The sequence below is a fragment of the Balaenoptera ricei genome, chromosome 13 (genome assembly GCF_028023285.1).
Source record: "Balaenoptera ricei isolate mBalRic1 chromosome 13, mBalRic1.hap2, whole genome shotgun sequence".
Classification (NCBI taxonomy): Eukaryota; Metazoa; Chordata; class Mammalia; order Artiodactyla; family Balaenopteridae; genus Balaenoptera; species Balaenoptera ricei.
The window spans coordinates 79879169-79899284 of record NC_082651.1 but is presented as its reverse complement, the minus strand read 5'-3'; the positions used below and the strand labels follow the sequence as shown (position 1 = coordinate 79899284).

The 20116-nt window shown below is 54.0% G+C and overlaps 1 protein-coding gene across 1 annotated transcript in view; it reads right to left on the bottom strand.

The window, feature by feature from the left end:
* The window catches only part of ALK (ALK receptor tyrosine kinase), a 739286-nt gene that overhangs the window by 22968 nt on the left and 696202 nt on the right, over positions 1-20116 (bottom strand). Inside the window, exons 14-23 of the mRNA XM_059942612.1 lie at positions 17149-17299; positions 11530-11661; positions 10621-10765; positions 7831-8013; positions 6491-6589; positions 5858-6010; positions 4755-4859; positions 2368-2554; positions 1597-1687; positions 1403-1467 (exon numbers count right to left, since the gene is read on the bottom strand). Of these exons, the coding sequence (XP_059798595.1) occupies positions 1403-1467; positions 1597-1687; positions 2368-2554; positions 4755-4859; positions 5858-6010; positions 6491-6589; positions 7831-8013; positions 10621-10765; positions 11530-11661; positions 17149-17299 (1311 nt within the window). The remainder of the gene's footprint in view (positions 1-1402; positions 1468-1596; positions 1688-2367; positions 2555-4754; positions 4860-5857; positions 6011-6490; positions 6590-7830; positions 8014-10620; positions 10766-11529; positions 11662-17148; positions 17300-20116) is intronic.

The window sequence follows — 20116 nt, the reverse complement described above, 5'->3', positions numbered from 1 at the left end:
GGAGTAATCGAATTTAACTGAGCTGAGTCTGGGAAAATCTTAAGTGGGCAAAGCTGGGTACAGAGTTATGCTTTCAGAAGCCACATTTTGTAAATGCTTTCTGTAAATGTGGGAAGCAGGCGTCCCAGGCTGGGCCTAAGCAGAGGATAATCTGGTTGCTGAGCAGCTGGAAGAACCAGAGGGCAGGGCTGGCAGGAGTACAGTCTGCTTGAAAGAACTTGCTTGGAGGCAGTGGGGTGGAGGAGGGACTTGGGTGAGAAGGTGGGGCGGGGGGAGGGGAGGCCTTCGAGGCTGGGGCGCGGACTGCTGGCCAGGATTCACGTTTGGGGTTTGGGTTTTCAGAGGAAGGCCTCAGGCGGAAGCTGGAGGAACTGCTTCCCCGAGGGACTGCGTGAGACCTGCCCGGTGACCGTGTGTGGAAGAGAACAAGGAAGAGGGCCACGGGCTCCCACTGTGGACTCCTCATGGGGGCTCTGAGGTTTGGGTTTTCTTGTTAACGTGATCCTACCGGGACACGTGAAGCAGCGGGGCCAGGGAACTCCACGTGGGTGCCCGCGCGCAGAGGTGACACACTGGGTGATGGTACACCCAAATATAATGCTGCTTAGTTACTGCCAAGTAGGGAGGTGGAGTGATTTGGGTCTCCTTCCATCTACTCTTCTACTTTCCAGGTTTTATTCAATAATCACATATTACATGCTCAATCAGAAAATACGTCATTTTTAAAGCAGAAGCTGAGCCTGCTGCTATCCTCCTATGGACCCAGCGCACCACACACACTGCTCTGGACTCGTTCCCTCTGCCACTTCTGTCAAGGGGAGACCTCGGGCCACCCCAGCCTTCAGGATGTTTGAGGTTCCCCAGTGCACCAGGAGGCCATGAGCCTGGCCAGATCTCAAGGTCCGACATCTGCTGTCAGAGCCCCGGACGCCGAGACTCCCAGTGGGGGGCCCCAGATCCACCAGTTGAAGGGTCAGGCCAGCTGGGTGGACCAGGGTGGGCGCCTTCCATCACTTGGGGGCCCATTTCCTTTACACGAGAGCTGAGAGCTGGGGTTGGCGAAGCACCCGGTGGAAGAGATACCTGGAGGAGGATTGTATCTTCTACTGTCAACAACCAGCACGCTCTGTTTCCTAAGAAAAGGGGGAAAGGCACCAGTGGATGACACAGGGATGCTGGTTGAAGGCGGAGTGATACCGATTGGATTCTTTTTCTAAGACAACCATCTGGGGGCTGGTTCCACTCTGGTAAGACGTGCTAAGAATTTACGGAGTCTCCTGTCGGAGAGGGAGGGGTACGCTGCAGGACAACCCTGTTTCCCTCAGAGACGTGCCTGTTAGAAACATCTCGTGTCCCTTACAGGCTTGAGGAAGTGCTGTGGGGTGTCTCCCTGTGTCGGTACCTGATGATCAGGGCTTCCATGAGGAAATCCAGTTCGTCCTGTTCGGAACACACCTCAGGCAGCGTCTGGGCACAGAAGGGAGGGTGGGAAGGAGAAGGAGGCTGTGAGCCGCAGAGGTCAGAGGCTGTCAGCAGAGAGCCACGCTTACAGAGACCCCTGGCCAAGGTCAGGCCCACAAGGGAGCCGCCTCTTACCTTTACAGCCACTTGCAGGGGGCTCGGGTCGTTGGGCATTCCAGACACCTGACCTTCATACACCTCCCCAAACGCACCGTGGCCCAGACCCCTGTGCAAAGAGAAGGCGAGATGAGACACGGGCACATTTAGTGGATGCACACGGGAGCCAGGGGGTCACGCACACCCTCAAGGGTAACGCCCTCAGTCTGGCTTTGCTCGTCGGTCCTGGGCCTCCATTGCTTTACCTGGCAAGAAAGTTTCCAAGTCAGGATTCAGGACATTGGCTGGACATTCCTTCTGTGAACACTTACTGAGCCTCTAATATTTGCCAGGGACCTAAGACTAAGCCTGCCAGGGAGGCTTGTGCTCCCTGGGGCCGGGGGTGTGGGGCATAGACAGCTGGCGGACACCCCCTGGAGTGTGGTTGGTGAGTGACAGACACGTGCAGAGGGTGCTCTGGGAGCTGGGAGTGGGCAGGGGAGCAAGACTTGGGGAGGGGCACTTGGGTGGATTTTGAGGGGAGCCCCTTTCCTCCCATCTAATCCCCCTCTCATTGTACCAACCCCATGTGTATATGGGGTGTTGAACAAGCAAACACCCCCCCAATGGCCCTGAACACTGAACCTTCTTCCCCTGGGGGGACTGGGTGTGCCCCGAGGGGTGGCTCTACTGGCTTCTTGCTGCCGGAGGATTTCGTGGTGCAGGGATGACATCTGGCCCCCTGGAGCTCTCCCTTCCCTGCCTCCCCCACACGCCCCGCTGCCCCCCAGGACAGTGATGGGCACTCACCGGATGAGGGTGATGTTTTTCCTGGGCACCTCCTTCAGGTCACTGATGGAGGAGGTCTTGCCGGCAAAACAGTAGTTGGGGTTGTAGTCGGTCATGATGGTGGAGGTGCGGAGCTTGCTCAGCTTGTACTCGGGGCTCTGCAGCTCCATCTGCATGGCTTGCAGTTCCTGGTGCTTCCGGCGGTACACTGCAGACACACGGAGGTCAGCGCAAGGTGGCCCAGGCCAGGCAGCCAGGCCACCTCCTCCAGGAAGCCTTCCTGGATCTCCAGCTCCTCCACAGGGATCTAAATCTTTCCATCACACTTAGTCATACCAACAAAATGATTACAGACGTGAAAGTGTACCTTTAATTGAAAGATGAAAGTAAATGTAAAGCTTAAAATCATATAAATGGAAAAGATTTATTGTATCATGCAGGGGCAGAGGCACATTAGTTTGGGTCCTCTGAGAAGCAGACCCAAGACAGGATTAAACATGCAAGGATTTTATTAGGGGAAATGCCTGTGAGAGATAATTGGGAGGGAACCCAGGAAGGCTGGGAAGCCACCATACTGTGTTGAAAGTCTGACCCCATGTGAAGGACAGGGTGAGGGAAGGTTGAGCAAAGACCCTAGATGGCCATTCAATCTAAAGAAGTTCCAGCAAGGCTCTTGCTAGGTTCTGGATCCGAAGTCGGCTGTCAGAGGAGTCCCATGTCTCCAGGAGGGGGCCTGCCTTAGCAGCTCTGCTCTGCCCAGGCACTGGGTCGGGCAAGCATGGCAATGGATTTGAGAGTACAGCTGGTGCTCTTGGTCACCTGTGTCTCCTACAGTTGAAGAACCGCCAAGCCACATAGCTGGAGACTGTCACAGAGTGAAAGGTCTCTAAACTGGGTCTAAGCTGGTGCCTGAGGACCTGAGTTCTAATTCTGCCTTTGTTACTGACAAGCTGTGACACTGACAAGTGACACGTGACCTCTTTGGATCTCAGTCTCCTTCTCTGTAAGCAGGGACAATAACTCCTGCCCTGTCTCCTAAAGTCCCACTCCCCATCCCCTAGGTTTGTGATAATGAAATGAATTCACCAACATAAAATGGTTTTGGAGGGAATTCCCTGGTGGTCCAGTGGTTAGGACATGGTGCTCTCACTCCCGGGGTGTGGGTTCAATCCCTGCTCAGGGAACGAAGATCCCACAAGCCGTGCAGTGCCATGAAAAAAAAAGGAAGGAAAGGAAAGGAAAGGAAGGAAGGAAGGAAGGAAGGAAGGAAGGAGAAAGAAAAGAAAGAAGAAAGAAAGGAAGGAAGGAAGGAGAAAGAAAGAAAGAAAGAAGAAGAAAGAAAGAAAGAAAGAAAGAGAAAGGAAAAGAAAGAAAGAAAGAAAAGAAAGGAAGGAAGGAAGGAAGAAAAAAGAAAGAAAGGAAGGAAGGAAGAAAGGAAGAAAGAAAGAAAAAAGGAGGAAAGAAATGGTTTTGGAAAGTTCTAAACAGCTCTCCCAGTACAAGTGACCACTGGCACTGTTACTACTACGTGTGAGAACATTCTAAATATGAGGCAGACTCCATGGGAGGTGATTCACAGGGCGGGGCCAGGGCAAGTGAGTCGACTCCTGTGCGCTCAGTTCCTCCTCTGTGAAATATGCCAACCGTGATCATAGGGCTCTCTGAGGGTTCGGTGAACTAAAATGTGTCAGTCACCCATCGTGCGGTAAGTGTGCAACCAGTTAGCTCTTGTCATCCTGCTCTCTGCAGGACGGCATCACGGGAATCACATTAGCTGCCACCGCCCTGTCCACCCCCAAATTCCCTTGCCCTCGAGGGGCTGGCCTGAAAGTGCTGCCCGGAGCTGAGCCTTTCCTTCTGCTTCCCCTCAGGTCCCTGCCCACCTGTCCCGGGCATTTCCAGCAGGAAGAGCCTGGCTGGACCATGCAGAGCCCTCTGCGACCTGCAGGTCAGCACCCCTTGGCTCACTGGCCTAATGGGGAACACTCAGAAACCAGCTCTGCATTCTCTGCATGGAGTGGGAAAGGGCGGGCTGGAGGCGTGACACAGGAAGCGAGCCAGACTAGAAGAGCCCGCTGAAGCCCAGGTCTGATGAGAGCTGAAAGTGAGGTCTGGGGTGGGGCTGACCTTTAGCCACGGTGCTCTCCTCTGAAGAGTGGCCCCTCCTTGAGCAACCAGGAGGCTATGCACAGGGCTGAGGTTCAGAATCGGGGGCTCCTAGGAACCAGGGATGTGCAGGGGGGTGGAGTGAGGGGGCCTTCTGTTTTGGCTTGGCTTGGGCTGCCCTCATTACTACCCACCCAGAGTGAAACCTCAGCACCCATGGCACAGCCTGAGATGCTATTCTGTTCTGCCAGATCTGCCTTCCCTGCCCCGCTTTGGAAGTGCTGGGGCTCTGGGACACTCACCGATCATGATGCCGGAGAAAGCCAGGATGAGGGCGGCCACGAGGGCAGAGGTCACGACGGAGAGGATCAGCGAGAGTGGCAGGTGGGGCTCCGGGGTGGGTGACACTGGAAGACAGGTCCCCACGAGTCACCGATGACCACGTGGATTCTCCTCTGAGCTGGCCCCAAGTCAGAAAGACCCTCCCCAGCCTTGGACACCTGGACCACCATCCTTTTCAGAAGATCAGGGCATGAAGCAGGTTTGTCCTGGTTTTACAACTTTCAACAGTAGCTTTTGTGGGGAGGGAATATGTAAAAGGGATAAATATCAAAATCTGGACATTGATCCAAAACATCAAATGCGCATGACAGGATGAGGATGAAAGGTGAGCCAACAGTGGCTGTAGAAGAGATTCAGGCACCTGAGATGACGACAAACTCAGTACGACCCAGTGACAGAGTGTCCTGGTCAGTTAGACTCTGGAGGCTGAATTGATTCTCTCTCCGCGAGCGCACTGGGCCCGGCACATGGGAGGGAGGGCCCAGGTGCACGCTGGCATCGACCACACCGAGGCACCGTGCCTGGGCCCGGACACTGCATTTCAAAAGGGACGTTGACAACTGGAACACCAGGATGGGGAGGAGGCATAAACCTGTGTCCCATATGAATGGATGGAAATGAACGGGTTATTTAATCTGGAGAAGACTTGAGGAGGAGGACGGCAGCGCTGTGTTCAGATGCCGCGCCTGAAGGGCCACCGTGAGCAGGGAGCCGAGGAGTGGAAGCCGGAAGGAACGGGTCTGGGTCTGTAACTCCCCGATGGGACTCTGTGCCTTAGGAGTACTGAGGTCCCTGGCGCTGGGGTGGTCAGTGGAGATGGGCTGGTCCCCTGGTGGGGATGTGGGGGTCACATCCGGGATTAGGGGTGGGACTAGGTGACTTGCGACTCCTTCCCGAGCCGTGACCCACCTTTCGCACACAGGTCCCTCTACCCATCGTCAGAGCACTGGTGTTGCGGGCAGACAGGGGTGTCAGGAAGTTTACAAAACTGCATCTGAGGTGTCCCAGAACCAAAGAAACCAGCTGTGGCTCAAGCTCTGGGCTCCCTCCCCCACCCCCTTACCTATGCAGGAGACACCGTCCTCGGCCAGCACTGTCCCGTGGTCGCAGAAGCAGATGACCTTGTGGCTCTCGGGGTCCATGTGGCACTCATCTACCTCACAGTGGCTGCAGTTCAGGTAATGCTTAATATTCACTTCCCCGTGGCCCTCCATCACTGGTGAGAAGGAGGGAGGGTCAGCCTCGGGCGGAGGCCGCCCTGCACCCCACCCCCAGGCTCTGCGCTCTATCTCCAGCTGGTCAGGGTGGGTTCTCTGGTCCCTGCTCCTACGTCCCATCGCCACAGGGAGCGCTGTCTGTGCAGGAAAGTCCACAGTGCATCTGGTGAGGGGAACTCAGAGGACAGGCAGGCAAGTGGGAGGGTCCACACGAGGGTCACTTAGGCTGGCTGCTACAGGTACCGGGCCTACTACTGTTGCATTTTCTAGGGCTGGCCAGTCTTCTCCTTCTGTGTCCAAATCAGATCACGCATCCTGATTTCCAGAAAACTTGGTGAGATGACCACTAAGAAGACTTGCCTGCAAGGGACCCACGATCACACCTTTGTGTCCTGGACTCACATCAGTAGCCCTGGAGTTTTAGCTGGAGGGAGAACTGGCTTAAGGAAGTTGGCTCTGCCACCTGGCAGAGGGGGTACCTTTTAAAGCCGGGGTGTACAGGATGCCCAGTGGGTTGATGAAGGAAACTCCATCCTCCCCGTCCATCTCGGGGTCATTGTTTGCGGCCGCACTGCCACCTGTGGCAAACCAGAGCAGAGTTTAACGCAGAGAGCTGGGTGCCCAAGTCTGGACGCACGTGCGCATCAGCAGGGCAAGCAGCGGGGTCAGGGAGGGTCCTCGAGGGTGGGGCGGTGGGGAGGGAAGGGAGGCTCAGGGCACAGGGGCTGCAGTTGGGGCTCGGCTCAGTAGAAGCCTGGTGTGTGGGCCACTTTCTCCTCCAGGTTCGGGCCAGCTCCCGCTGGGGGGTCTCCACCACTCTGCTGGGCCCCCCCCAGGAAGCAGTCCATGTTAGCAAGAGTCGGAAGAGTTCTAGTCTCCCCAGGCTGGGTTGGCCCCTCGGCCCCTCTTCCAGGACTGGCCGGGCAGTAGCACCGAGGAGTGGCTCTCCTGTCCCATCCAGTCAGGGTTGGGGCAGGGGGGATGGGCCCCTGTGCCTTTAGGCTCCTGTCCCTCCTTTCAGTGGGGGTTGGGTTATCTTTGGGCTCCTCCCCTTGGGCTCCTCCCACCCGCCCTCGGCTTGGAAAAGAAGAGCATCTGGTCAACACGAGCATCTCACACACAGCGTAAAGCAAAACACGGACAGCACACCACAGCGCGTGCATGCATGGTGTCCTAGTCTGTGGGGAGGCCCCTCAGCTTCAGAAGGCTCTTCTGCTCTGCTCTGAAGCCCAGAGGAGAGCTGGGGCCCGGGGCCAGCTGCCTGCTGAAGGGCTGGGCCGGGGCTGCCCGCAGCTGCCCTCAGGACACGCACCCACCAGCAGGGGGAACGGCGCCCTTCTGGAAGCTGGTGGGCTGGGGCAGTAAAGGAAGTGTGGGGAGTCCACGAGGCCGGAAGCCGCACACCAGGTCCTCAGGGAGCTGGCTTGGCAAGGACTCGGGCCAGGCCATCCGAAGGGAGGCACGGGGTAGAGGAGTCTGGCCTCCAAGGCTCTCATGCCAGTGCGTCCTTGGGGGAGGCTCAGAGAAGAGGCTGGGAAGCCAAAGCCCCTTTAACATCGGCTTTGGGGGAGATCAAGAATCATATGGGATCTTGATGTTGTCCTATCGAAACCTCGAGGCAGGATGCTGTCTCGAAAGCCAGCACCCTGCCTCTGGCTCGTCTGGTGGGGCTGGGAGGAAGGCGTGCACGGTCACATCACAATCCACACTGGGGGTGGGCCAGGGGCGTGCAGGCAGGGGCCGGGGAGAGGACAGTGGGGTGAGGTGCCTAGGACTAAGAGGGGAGGGCAGTGACACCTTGAACACGAATCATCTTTACCTATGTATCCTCCGCCTCCTCCACCTGAGGAGCACCCCCCTCCACCCCCTCCGAAACCCCCTCTGGTCTCCCACCCCCACTTCTTCATGGCCTGGGGGCAGGAATGTCCTCCGGTGGCACCTTCCAGCAAAGACTTTCCAGACCAGAGCAAGGAAGTGTTATCATTCCAGCCACCTCCACCACCTGCAGGAAGAGATGGAGAAACGCCTAGGTGAGGGTGCCGGCTGAGCTTGGGCGGCTGCTGGGCCTGGAGAAGGAGGCAGGACTCGGTGTCTCCGAGGGGTGCTTGCCCCTGTCCAGTGCCCAGGGGGCCTGTCCTCAGTGGGGCCTGGGGCCTTCAGAGTCCACGGCCGAGCGTACCCTTTGCCCGAGGGAGACCTGCTCTGGCCACAGTCGTGCTCGTCCCGATGGGAGCGCCTCGTGCCCCAGCTTCTTGTCAGGCCTCTGGCTCAAAAGCCCGGGAGTGTGCTCGGTGAGGGACGGGGGAAGTGGAGGGGACAGGCAGCATGACTACTAACTTGTGCCTCTGCCTTCCCTCTATGCCTACCAACTCCTGAAGCGCCCGGCCTTCGTTTCATCAACTGCTTCCCATCTCAAAGAACCAGGACCAACTGTCAAAACCCTGCCGAGGTCACGGCAGTGAAATTCCTAGCAGGAATCCTGGATTAAGGCACCAAATAACCCAAAGTGCTTTAATTGTCTACTAGGCAAGAACTTCCCCGGTTCTGAGACTTGGTTTCCTCACCTGTCACTTGGAGATAATGAGACGCCTCATGGGGTGGATGTTAGGATCAAAGAAGACAGGGAGTGTATGAAATGTTTCACAAACCGCCAAGTGGAGGGATGGTTGGGTGTTTGTGAGGCAGGACACACACAGGCAGAAGGCCTCACTCTCTGAAGCTCAGGCAGTGTCTTGCCTGCCTGCTTCTAAGGAGCTGCTCCAAGGTCAAGAGCAAAGAGAGCTGGGGGTGGAGGCGGTGATACTCTGGCTACAGTGGCAGCAGCTGGAGCTGTGCTTCCCAACGCCTGGGCCTGCTCTGAACTCTTGCAAACGAAATGTTCTTTACAGAGCTAGGTTGAATGTAACTGTATCTTAAGGCCACAGGCAGACCACAATACATCTCTCCCGAGGCCCTGGAAATTCCAGGACGCCCGTCTTGTCTCCCCATATTGTTTTGTGTGACATTTCAAGAGGCAGTGTACTCCAGAAGACCCCAAAGCCCTTTCTGCTCCAGCAGATGATGGGAGGTGGGAACCGGGAGAAACAGCTGTGCGTGTGTCTGCTGGAACCATAACGGTTAACCTGCCCGGAAGGGTCCTCTGGGAGAACTTGTGGCCAAGGTTTTTCTGCACCCGGAGAGGGCAGCAGAGGGACGTCTAGGTCGGGAAAGCTGCAGACAGGGATGATTATGGTGCTAGAAAGAGGGAGACAGGTTTCAGGAAATGAGGTCGAGGTCAGGAAGAAGCTTGGGTCTGGAACAGAGACAAGCAGAGCTGAAATGAGGTCCTGGACAAGTCGTGAGGACCTGTCAGCTTCGGAAGCTACAGGACTCCAAGTGTTTGGCCTCCCTTTGCCAGCCAGAGGGTGGGTATGGGGCCAGTCAAGGTGGTTGATGTCACGTGGTGGAGGGAAGGCCCCTCAGCGCCGTTAGCTGGAAGTGGGCTCTGCTGGCTATTTGGGGCCGTGAGCTTAGTGAATAAGTTAGGATGAGATGGGCCTGATACCAGGTCTGCCCTCCTTCCCCTGCCCGGAGAACCCTACCCTTGAGTCCTGTACAGTCCCCAGTTAAGTTGGTTTCCGACCCCCACTCTATCTTGCAGCCTTCAAGCAAACGTGTGGGAAAGAAAACAATGGGCGTAAAAATAAAAACAGCAACAACAGTGTTTTAAAAAACGGATTAAGTACGGAACAGTTTGGCCATCTTGAGAAAAAAAATCCACCGACTTTCAATGAGCTTGTTGACCCTTCTGTAAAATGAAATGATATGTTTGGAAAACCCTACAGGACTGTTTTGAAAAGCACATGTATAATAGATGTGGAAGTGCTCTGTAATTTATGACATGCTGGACGGATGTAAGGGGCACTGTAAATATCACTGTGGTAATTCCTCGCTGTGACCGCTTCTCCTCTTTCTTCTATCTCTAGCTCTCTCTCAATTGAAGAGAAAGTCTGAGTATTTATTTTAATTAATCTCAAATCTTAAACGCCTTCAAAAATCCTCCCTCGATCTGATTGTGGAGAAAAGAAAATACAAAGATGAATGGCTGACTTCGGAGGAATCAGAGAATTCACATCCCCTTTGGTGTCTGCCCCCTATTTCTGTGTTGCTGGCTCTCATTAAGGAGACAGAGAGCCCAACCATGGAGATTCCAGAAAGAAATTTTCCAGCAAGGAGATGTGTGCGCTGGCAGCCCGGGGCCCGGAAGTATGAACAAACCACAGGGGCCTGGCGGGGCCTGACTCTGCCCAGATTTCTTCCACCTGCTCACATCCAGTTGCATTTGGTAAAACCCGGGGACGGTTGGGTTGGCGGTCAGACTGCTGCCGCCTGCCTCATTTTCTCAGTGACCTTCTGCAAGTCCAAACCCCGTGTTGGCAAGGGGGCCTCTGGGTCCCCAGTGTGTGGCCTGACCTTCCTCTCTTGATCCCGGTACCAATATCCAGAGCTCCCAGCATCTCAAGGGCCAGCGACTAAGATGCCCACAGGTGTGTGATGGCGCCCGGCCGAGCTGAAGCTCACATGGTCCCGGGAGAATGTTCTGGGAGAGGGTGGGCTTGCAGCGATTTACCTGCGGCTCCGGAATTGCCATTCAGCCCTAGAACTGAGGAGTTATTCTCCAGTCTCTCTGGGTGGAACGTGTCTGTCTTGGCTCCGTAGGCCCTGCCGCCACCGCCGGCCGCTATGATCAGGGGCACTGGCACTCCATCCTTCATCTGCCCAGGGGAGACATTCAGAGATTGAGAAACCGAGTGGGGCTCCCACTCTGGAGACCCCTGAGCAATTTAAATGTTTAAATGTGGCCGAATGTTTGCTGGGCAGTGGGTGATATCTCAGTGGTCTGAGGGCCCTGATCTCATGTTACAACAACCCGTCAGCTCTTCCATCCCCTCCAAACCCCGGCTCGTGTATTAGTCCAGGTTCAGTACGTGAAGCAAAAGCACTAGGAGATACAAATGTATCTGAATACCAGGAGGCTGTTTATACAGCCCCTTTCCTGAAGTTCCTCTCTAGCCTCAGGGGTCTGGCAGCTGGTGTGCAGAAGCAGGTCTCTCTCCTCTCCTTCCTCTCTCCTTCCTCTGCACGCTCAGGGGTCTCTGCTCTGATCCCCACAACTTCAAGATTAAGCCCTCAGCATCACCGTCCCTGCAGGAAGACCCAGCAGGAAACCTTTGCCTATTTTCGATGACAGCAGAAAAGTCCACCTTAGGACAGAGGAGGGCACAGTGGGACCCTCTGGGACTCTGAAGCAGGATGGCAAAGGTCTGTGTGGTGAAATCCAGCTGGCACATCAACATGAGAAAGGCCTGTCCTTTCCTGGACAGACAGGGAACCTTATATTCCCTCTGGGCCTTGGTTTCCTCAACTTTAAATGGGGCTAAGAGCACCTGAGGTGCTTTGTTCCCAGGTCTGTCCTGAGGATCCAACACCAGGACACAGAGAAGGCACTGCTCTGGGGAAGCTGGCACCCAGACCTCACCTTAAATACGTAGGTGGCTCCGCCCCCTCCTCCGCCCCCTCCTGCCCACTCGTGCACACTTTTGTTCACGTGGATTTCTTCTTCTATCACGTTGTTCTCTCCAATGCAGACTTTCTGGATTAGTTGGTTTGTCTGGAGAAACAAAAAGCACCTCAGGTTTGTGCCCAGGGTTCTCTACCTCCCAGCACACAGACCTTCCATGTTTAAGGATAGGGTCTGACAATCTCTCAAATAGCTTGCCGTTGAATTGAGGAGACAAAAACTACACACAGATAACTGTCACGCTGGGCACTATTGGAGAAGGACCACAGGGACAGCTTAGAAGAAAATGCATGGGAAATTGAGGAGGGAGAGTTAGGCTTTGTCGCTGGACTGGTGAGTAGGGAGGACTGCCTGGGGGAGGTGGCATTCACTTGGGCCTTGAAGGATGGGGAGATTTTTAAACACTGAGAATGGGAGAAAGTTAGGACATTACAGGGGAGGAGATCAGCATGAGCCCAGAGGGAAGGAGGTGAGTGGGTATTTGGGGGGAAAAGTATAAGGAGTCTCTGTGGCTCAGGAAAGTCCATCTGAGGACAGAGAGGTGGTCCAGGAGGACCTGTTAGGATCCTTTGGATTCTGAAGAGGGGGTGATAAAGGCCCCATGCGGTAAGACAGGGCTGGCGGGAGTGTAAATGGGAGTGGATAGAGGGAACCTAACTGGACAGTCAGATCCTGGACAGGGGCCTTGAATACAAACAGAGAAGGAGCTGGACTTCATTCTCTAAGCAGTAAGGAGCCACTGAGGTATTTTGAGAAGTTGCAGTTTGAAGTATCTTGTAAAGAGAAGAAAACAGCAGGAGGCCAACCTCGGATTTTATTCCACCTGGTGTGGGCCCAGGCAACTGGGAGTCTCTGGGGACAGGCTGGAAATTCCTGTGACCCAGAAGCCTGGAATCTCTGAATAAAGAGGGCAGCGTTTCAAGAACAGCCACCCTGCTTGTCGGTCACAGCAGCTGAGACGAACTCTCCATGCATTGGCCTGACCTTGGAGGAAAATGACTTTTCTTTCGCTTCATAGAAAAAAGGCCAACAAAACATCAAATTTTCACCGAATGTTGCTGTGTAACCAGCCAGTGGGCATGGCAATTCATCTTGAGCCACTCCTTATGCTAAAGCACTCAGGGGTGCCGGGAATGAGTACTAGAGAAATTTCCAGATAAATAGCTGAGATGCAATTTGTTTTATGGCATTTTGGATTTAATGATGGAAGTAATTTGATATTTTTTAGAGTAGATTTAGTGCGGATGGAAGGGTCTGAATTGCTGTTGTGGACAGCTGACATTTCTCCTGTGTATGTGCAGTGCCATCCAGGGCTGGGGCGGGGGCCGAGTGGCATGGAGTCTGCTGGAAGGAAACCCTGTTAACCGCTGCCTGGGGAGGGCCTGAGACGCAAGGGGCATGCTCTGAGGGCAGAGCCAGGGACAGGGCATGGAAATGTGTGCTGCCAGCTAGGCAGAGCACAGCACAGAAGACAGTGTCCAGTCTCACTTCCTGACTGGAGATTTGCTGGGCCATCTGTCTGGATCTGCCCTCCTCTATTAATTGGAGAGCTGCGGGACTGCCCCGGTGGTCCAGTGGTTAAGAATCCTCCTTCCAATGCAGGGGAGGCGGGTTCGAGCCCTGGTCGGGGAACTAAGATCCCACATGGCACAGGGCAACTAAGCCCGCATACCACAACTAGAGAGAAGCCCACACGTCGCCACTAAAGATCCCACATGCCGCAACTAAGACCCGATGCAGCCAAAAAGTCTAAATAAATAAAAAAAAAAATTGGGGAGCTGCCCAGTGCGAACCAGTGGTGCTAAGAAGGTCCATCCCCTCCGACCCTGCTCCCTTTCCTCCTCTCCTCTGTCTGGCAGCAGTGGGGCCCCCACCCCTTGGGGGTGCCCTCTTCCCTTGAACGGAACTTGCCGATGGCTGGAGATTGCTGGAGGGAGCAGTTGGGCTGCAGGATGGTTTTTGTCTAAGTAGAGCCCAGAGTCAGCGCATTTCCCGCTGTCCCGGAGGCTCAGGTGTCTCCTTTGAATGGGGTGGGGGGAGGGGAACAGTTGATTCGCTTCTCAGTCTGCATCTTGCTGGGTCCACAGCTGCATTTGGAGGAGCTGATCACTTTTCCACGATTCGCTTTCTTGACCTGATTTCTGGAGTCTCCCCCTACATCCCTGGCTCCCCCCTCCCCGCCTCCTTTGTTGGTTCCTCTTTCCTCCATTTCTAAATGTTGGGGGTCTGCAGGGTTCAGCCCGTGGTGCTCTCCATCTATACCACTCCCTAGACAGTCTCAACCTGTCTCAGTTTATGCTGATCTCTCTCGTATTTGCATCTCCTTTCCAGACCTCTCTCCCGAACTCCAGCGGCCTGTCTTCCTTGTCCACAAGCAGCCTCCACGTGGCTGTCTACCAGATCAGTGCAGCTCAGTAAACCTGCTACTTCCGCAGCAGGCCCCGGCTCTCTTGAAGGCAGCTCCCTCCTTCCAGTGCCTCGGGCACAATACTTGGATTTTATATTCTAAATACACCCAGAATTCAGCCGCTTTTCACCACCTTCACTGTTACTGTCTTTATCCAAGCCACCATCATCCTGCCTGGATTAATGCAATAGCCATTAGATTCATTGCACCCGACTCCTCCCTTGGGCCCAAGTGGTCTGTTCTCCACATTGTAGCCAGAGGAGCTAATATGCAGATCACTTCAGGTCACTATTCTGCTCAAAACCTTCCTATGGCTTCAAAATGTTCTTCTGAGGTCCTGACCCGGTCCCCATCACCCCTCCCTCATCTCTCACCCACTCTCCCTCCTGCTCCATCCACTCATCCTGGCTGTTCCTCGAGCACACCAGGCACGGCCCGCCTGGGGACTCGGCCTCTGCTCTGCTGGAGTCCCCACTTACTTTCCTGGTTCAGTCCCTCAGCTCGTTCAGGACTCTGCTCAGCTGTCTTTTTTTCGGTAGGCTTCCCTTGACCACTCTATTTACGATTGCAACCTGCCTCTGAACTCCAGCACACCTGACGGCCCTTCACCCTACTTCTATTCACCCTAACCCTGTCTCTTCTGGGTGTCCTGAGGAACTTACATTTACTAGTTATTGTCTGTTTGTCCCTCCTCCCCTGGAGTCAATGTGAGCTCCATGAGAGCAAAGGATCTTCCTTTTGTTCATGAACATCTCCCCAGTTCCTAGAACAGTGACTGGCGTGTAGTAGGTACTCAATAAATATTTGCTGAATACATTTGAAAGACTTGGGAACTGGGTGGGTGTGGGCTGGCCCTTCACAATACTTGTCTTGTGAGTGATGGTAGTGGTGGAAGCTAACATTTAGACCCATGGATTTGCTCCCCTGGGGACGTTTGGAAATGTCTGGAGGCATTTTTGATTGTCATTTCTGAGGGATGCTTCTGGCATCTGGTGGGTAGAGGCCAGGGATGTTGCTAAACAGCCTACAGTGTAGAGGACAGGGGCTGAGGGGTGTGTGTGTGTGTGTGTGTGTGTGTGTGTGTGTGTGTATGGGGGGTGGTTCCAGCAGCTGGAGCCCATCCCAGGCTTGGGTTGGCCAGGCACACGGGAAGAGCCACTCCACGCAGAAATGCAGAGAAACTGCAGAGCTGCCAAAGCCTGCAGTTTAATTCTTGGGGTCCACTTCATTCTCTAGAAGATCCTCTCTAGACACCATTTTTCGGCCTAGGGAGGACTGGAGATTGAGGTAGTGCCTGTAAAAGGTCTTTCTCCCTTTCTCAAATGACCCCTGAGGGGCAGAGGTGTGGAGCAACTGGGAAGACCAATTATTTTCCCCATGCCCATGCTATGCCCGACCCGACCAGCAGAGGGGGCTGCCCTCTGTCCCTGGCTTCTTTGGAACCTTCCTCGCACATCCAAAGTTTGAGAGCAAGTAGGTTGATTAATAAAATGATAAAATGCAGCAGTCCAGAGGAACAAGTAGATTACAATTGAATTAAAAAAGAAGGACTCAGTCCTGTGAAAAGATGTAACAGATGACAATCCAATCAAGTAAAAGTTGCTTGCGGAAGTCAATGCGATCTTTCTGCTTAGATGGAAGAATTACATTAGCACTCAATAAATTCCTGTGAAAATTACAGCGGCTTGTAATGTAATGACTTAATACATTATATCAGGTTGGAAAGTCCTGATTATAGTTGCTAAATAAAAGAGTCCAGACATTTCTCATGCCCAAGGTTCCACCTGCGCAGCTTACTCCTGTTGCTTTGTTTTCAGCCTCTAAGGTGGGGTTGGGGGTAGGGCACATACTTTACTCCTGGCTCCCAGCCTGGGGCCTGACTCTTAGAAGCCTTGAGGTTATTCTGTGGAATTGAACTGCTTTCTCATAGCTCTTGTTCCCACACCTGTCTTCCAACTCTGCTCTTGAATAAGTTTCTGGGGAAGGAGCCCTGGGTCCTGAGACCTAGAACCCAGATCCCTGCCCCAGTCCCACCCAGTGCAGAAGTTCACCCTCAGGTGAGGGCGTGGCCTGGCCCAATGCGGAGACCCCCCTGCAGAGTGCGGAGTTCCCATCAAGACAGCCAGCAACACGAGGGTCCTGCGTCCCCCAGCACAGGCAAGAGGCATGGCTGCCGCTTTATTAGTCTCCACTGTCTCCCCTTCCTGGTCATTTTAGACCACTACTGGCTTTCTTAAGTACTGCTGTTGGAGCTCTCCCTGTTTGACAGCTGGACAACCCAGTGGGGTCAGGAACCAGAATGAAGGGTTGTCTCTGGGGCTGCAGAGGATGACAGTCTGGCTTGTCAAGTGATGTGCTCTAAGTGGAAAAGGGAAAAAGGCTGTAGAAACTGAGCCCCAAGCAAGTTTGGGGCAGCAAAAATAGGAGCCAGAGTCTCTGTGCTGCATTATGAGAGACTCTGGACAAGTCCCTTCGCTTCTGTGGTCTCCATGTTCTCATCTGTGAAATGGGGGAAGTGGACTACATGGTCTTTCAGCTCTGAGTCTGTGCTTAAAAAACTTAAAAAAAGTTTTAATCACACAAATAATAAATAATATGTGAACGCATTATTTTTGTAACAATATCAGACATTACTGACAAAGCACCCTCAACTCCAGTCCCCTCTCCAGAAACAACCACTGTTATCTGTATCTTTCAGAACTTTTTCTATGGTTTTATATGCATATATGTGGCTATGAGTCTGTGATTTAGAGCTGAACAAGACATGCTTAGTCTGGTATTTTCCTGTTTACGATAAAACGGCTAAAGACAATGGTGCCCTTGCAAGAAAGCTTAGGCGGTGGGCTTCAACTCGCACTTGTGCTAAGAGGAACAACCATTTGCCCATTTTAGCAGAATTCAGCTCTTCAGTTTCAAAGATTGCTCATGAAACCCATGCCTCAGCCTTGGTGCCTGTAAGGATGTGCGACCCCCAAAGCCACACCACCCACTTTCTCATGCACCCAAATGGCCCTGGAAAGGGAGGAGCATTTGCAGGCAGAATAAAGGGTGAGTCCTGCCATCTTTGAACGTGAGGTCTCCGAAGGGGTGTGTCCAGTGTTTGTGTCCTCTGAGGGACCTGCCTAGGTCCTGGTGAGTGTGGAGGAGAAACCCCCGCTCTGGGCACTTACACTGGGGCAGGCATCTTCGCCCTGCTGCCCGACCAGGATGTACAGCACGTCGTCCTTCTCCAGGCTGAAGATGCCCAGCACAGACACGCCGTGGGATCGCATCATGGTGTTCTTCCCGCCTTTCCCGCCAGCGGCTCCGTAGCCTGATATGCTGCAACAGGACAGAGCTCGTGGGCTCCTGCCATGGTATGAAGACTGACTCCCCTTCTGCCAACCCAGCGGCTCCTAACAGGTCGAGCGCACCACCCTCGTGCTGGAGGTCTCTCCCCTGCATCAGCCCATGAGGTCAGCAAGGAGGGTCCTCTCTCCACTGTCAGGAGAGGGCGATCAAGTTCAGAGAGGGGCAGGGAAATGCCTCATTCACAGAGCTAGGAAGGTAAAGAACTAGTAAGGGGTAGAAGAGAGGAAGAGAGGGAGAAGGGGGGCAGGGAGAGAGAGAAGAGATGTAGACAGGGAGAGTCTGTATTAATGTGGGCTGTTGGGGTGATGGTGTCCTGAATACCTGGGGTTTCCTGTTATGGACTTCTCTCCATGTCCAAGAGCAAAGGACTCATGTGGTCAACCTTAGACAAGTAATTGAACTTTCCTGTTCCTCATCTGTAAAATGGGGATAAGAAAAACCTACCTTCTAGCCCAGGTGTGTGGTGAAGATTAAAGAAATGAAGTCTCGCAAGTCTCAGAATTGTGGCTGGCACGTAAGAAGCACTCACTAAGTATTATTATTCTTACTGGTAGAAGGAGCAGTAATTGACTTGGTACAATGTTTTAAAGTCTCCCCACGGGGTCTAGACACAAGGAGTCCCACATGGAGTGATTGAGGAGAGTGGTGTTTACGAGCACAGACTGTTTATTTGCATCCCGCCATAACTCCTTCTGGAGCAATGTGTGTGCGGACAGCAAACAACCAATCATGATGAAAATAAAACCAGAGAGTGGGGATGCGGGAGTATTTCTGCTGCCTCTTAGGTTGTTGAGTTGAAGTCAAGCAAGGATGGGGGAGAAAGGACCCAACTGATGAACCGTATCAGAAGAGCGGTGTGCCGTGAAGACAGCTCGCGTGCCTGATACGCACGCCTCCCCAGAGACCGGCTGCCAGGGAGAGGAACTTGTGGGGCTTTCAAGTCCCTGCATATTCAGATCCAAGGTCCTTGAAGAAAAGCTTCCAGGGAGAGCTGCAAGATGGTTTAGCACACGTGCGCACACGGTGGCTTCTCCACCTATAATTCTAGGAAATGTCCTGTGTTCCAAGCATGCGAGGGGCCTCCTGGAGACTCTCCTAAGGCAGAACCCGGGCCTGTTCTGCAGAGACAAGCCCGGAGGGCCAGCTGATGGCTAACGTGGCAGGTGAGGAGCCGAGGTCTCTGTAGAGAGCGAGGGAGAATTGAGCCCACTGTCCTGTCTCCGGGGCCCGGCACCGATGGGAGATCGTTGCAAACTGGCATAAGGCCGCGTGCCTAAGAGGAGGCGGGAGATGGGCTCCAGGCCCTCGAGGGGCTTCCAAAGAAACTGGGGAGACAGAGTTATGACATCTCCCTGTGGGGGTGGTTATATCGGGGAGGCAAAGCGGAGGGACCAAAGGGCTCTGGGGTTCCATGTGAGGAGTGGACCATCTCCTCATTGTGTGTCCTCTCAGAGTCCCAGATCCTTCCCTCGTCAAAGAAGGACCATTCTTTCCTTTCCGAACTCACAGGGACACGGGGAGGTTCAACACCAGAAGGAGATAATGGGTGAAAGCCCCGAGAAAGTGGCAGGTCTCGGCACAAATCAGGGCCATCCGGTGCTCGGGGCCCGGGAAAGAGGCGGAGGACCGCGACAGACATTGAGGCAGCGGTGCTGGAGGCCTTGGCTGGTTTGGGGCGTGTGGGGTGCGGGTCTGAAGTCGGCTTCGTGGTGGAGATGATGGTTGGGTAGGACCCAGACAAGCAGAAAGAGGTGGAGGGTACGAGTCAGGCTTGTGTGAACGTGAATGAAGAGGCAGGAAACCCAGGTGCTGGGGTGGGGAAGTGGGGCGTTGTAGCTCTGCAGAGGGAAGTAGGGCCAATTCCTGAGCATCCTACAATGTGCCAGGCGTGAGTGCATATGGCATCCCCCCAGTAGCCGTAAACAGTAGCTGTTAGCAATCTCATTTGGCAGATGAGGAAACCGAGGCCCAGAGGGATTCATTGGGACTGGGCAAACCCTGGTCCAGAGCTCTACATTTCCCCTCACGGAGCCCATTTCCCCTCCGACATGCTGCTGCGAGGTTATATGGATGCACGAGGGTGGTCTGAGAAGCTACTGGCCCATCCTAATTCACTCAGACCCTCAGCCAAACCCTCGCTCCTGACCCACTGGAAAAGGAGAGGTGATAAGGACAATTAAAAGGTTGAAGAAGAAGGAAGGCTCATTGGTGAAAGGAAAGCAGCAGAATTGTTTAGCTCAGAGAAGGCAAGCCTGGGGCCGGGGTGGTGCTGGGTATTCTAGAGACTCTGTGGAGTGCAGAGACAGCAACGAGGGCATAGACGGGCCACATCTGTCCTGCTGGCCCCTCCAGGGTTCCGGGGCTTTGGCAGGTTACCTAAGAAAGTCGTTTCAATCTGAAGGTGCTGTTGGCTTGGAAAACTGCTGCCCGAGAGGGAGTCCTCACCCTGCCCACTCCTGCTATGGCTGAGAGGTAAGCTGTACCCGTCTCGTCCTTTCTGCATCATTTGCATAGTCATTTGCATAGTCAATCTGCATGCATTATGAATCATTCTGAACTCTTTCACATGTTTAAATTTAGCCAAAGCATTATATTTTAGAAGTTGTTTGTGCCTGACATGCTTTTTTTCCCCTCTCTAAGTCTTCTTTCCTATTTCTCCTGCCCCCAACCGAGTCTGAACTCCAGCCCCATTTGGGTCTTGACCTAGTTCTTGGCAGTGAGGTGGCTGGAAAGAGCCCTGAGTTCTGAGTCATACCCTGGGCGCTCTGCTGGCTGTGTGACTTGGGA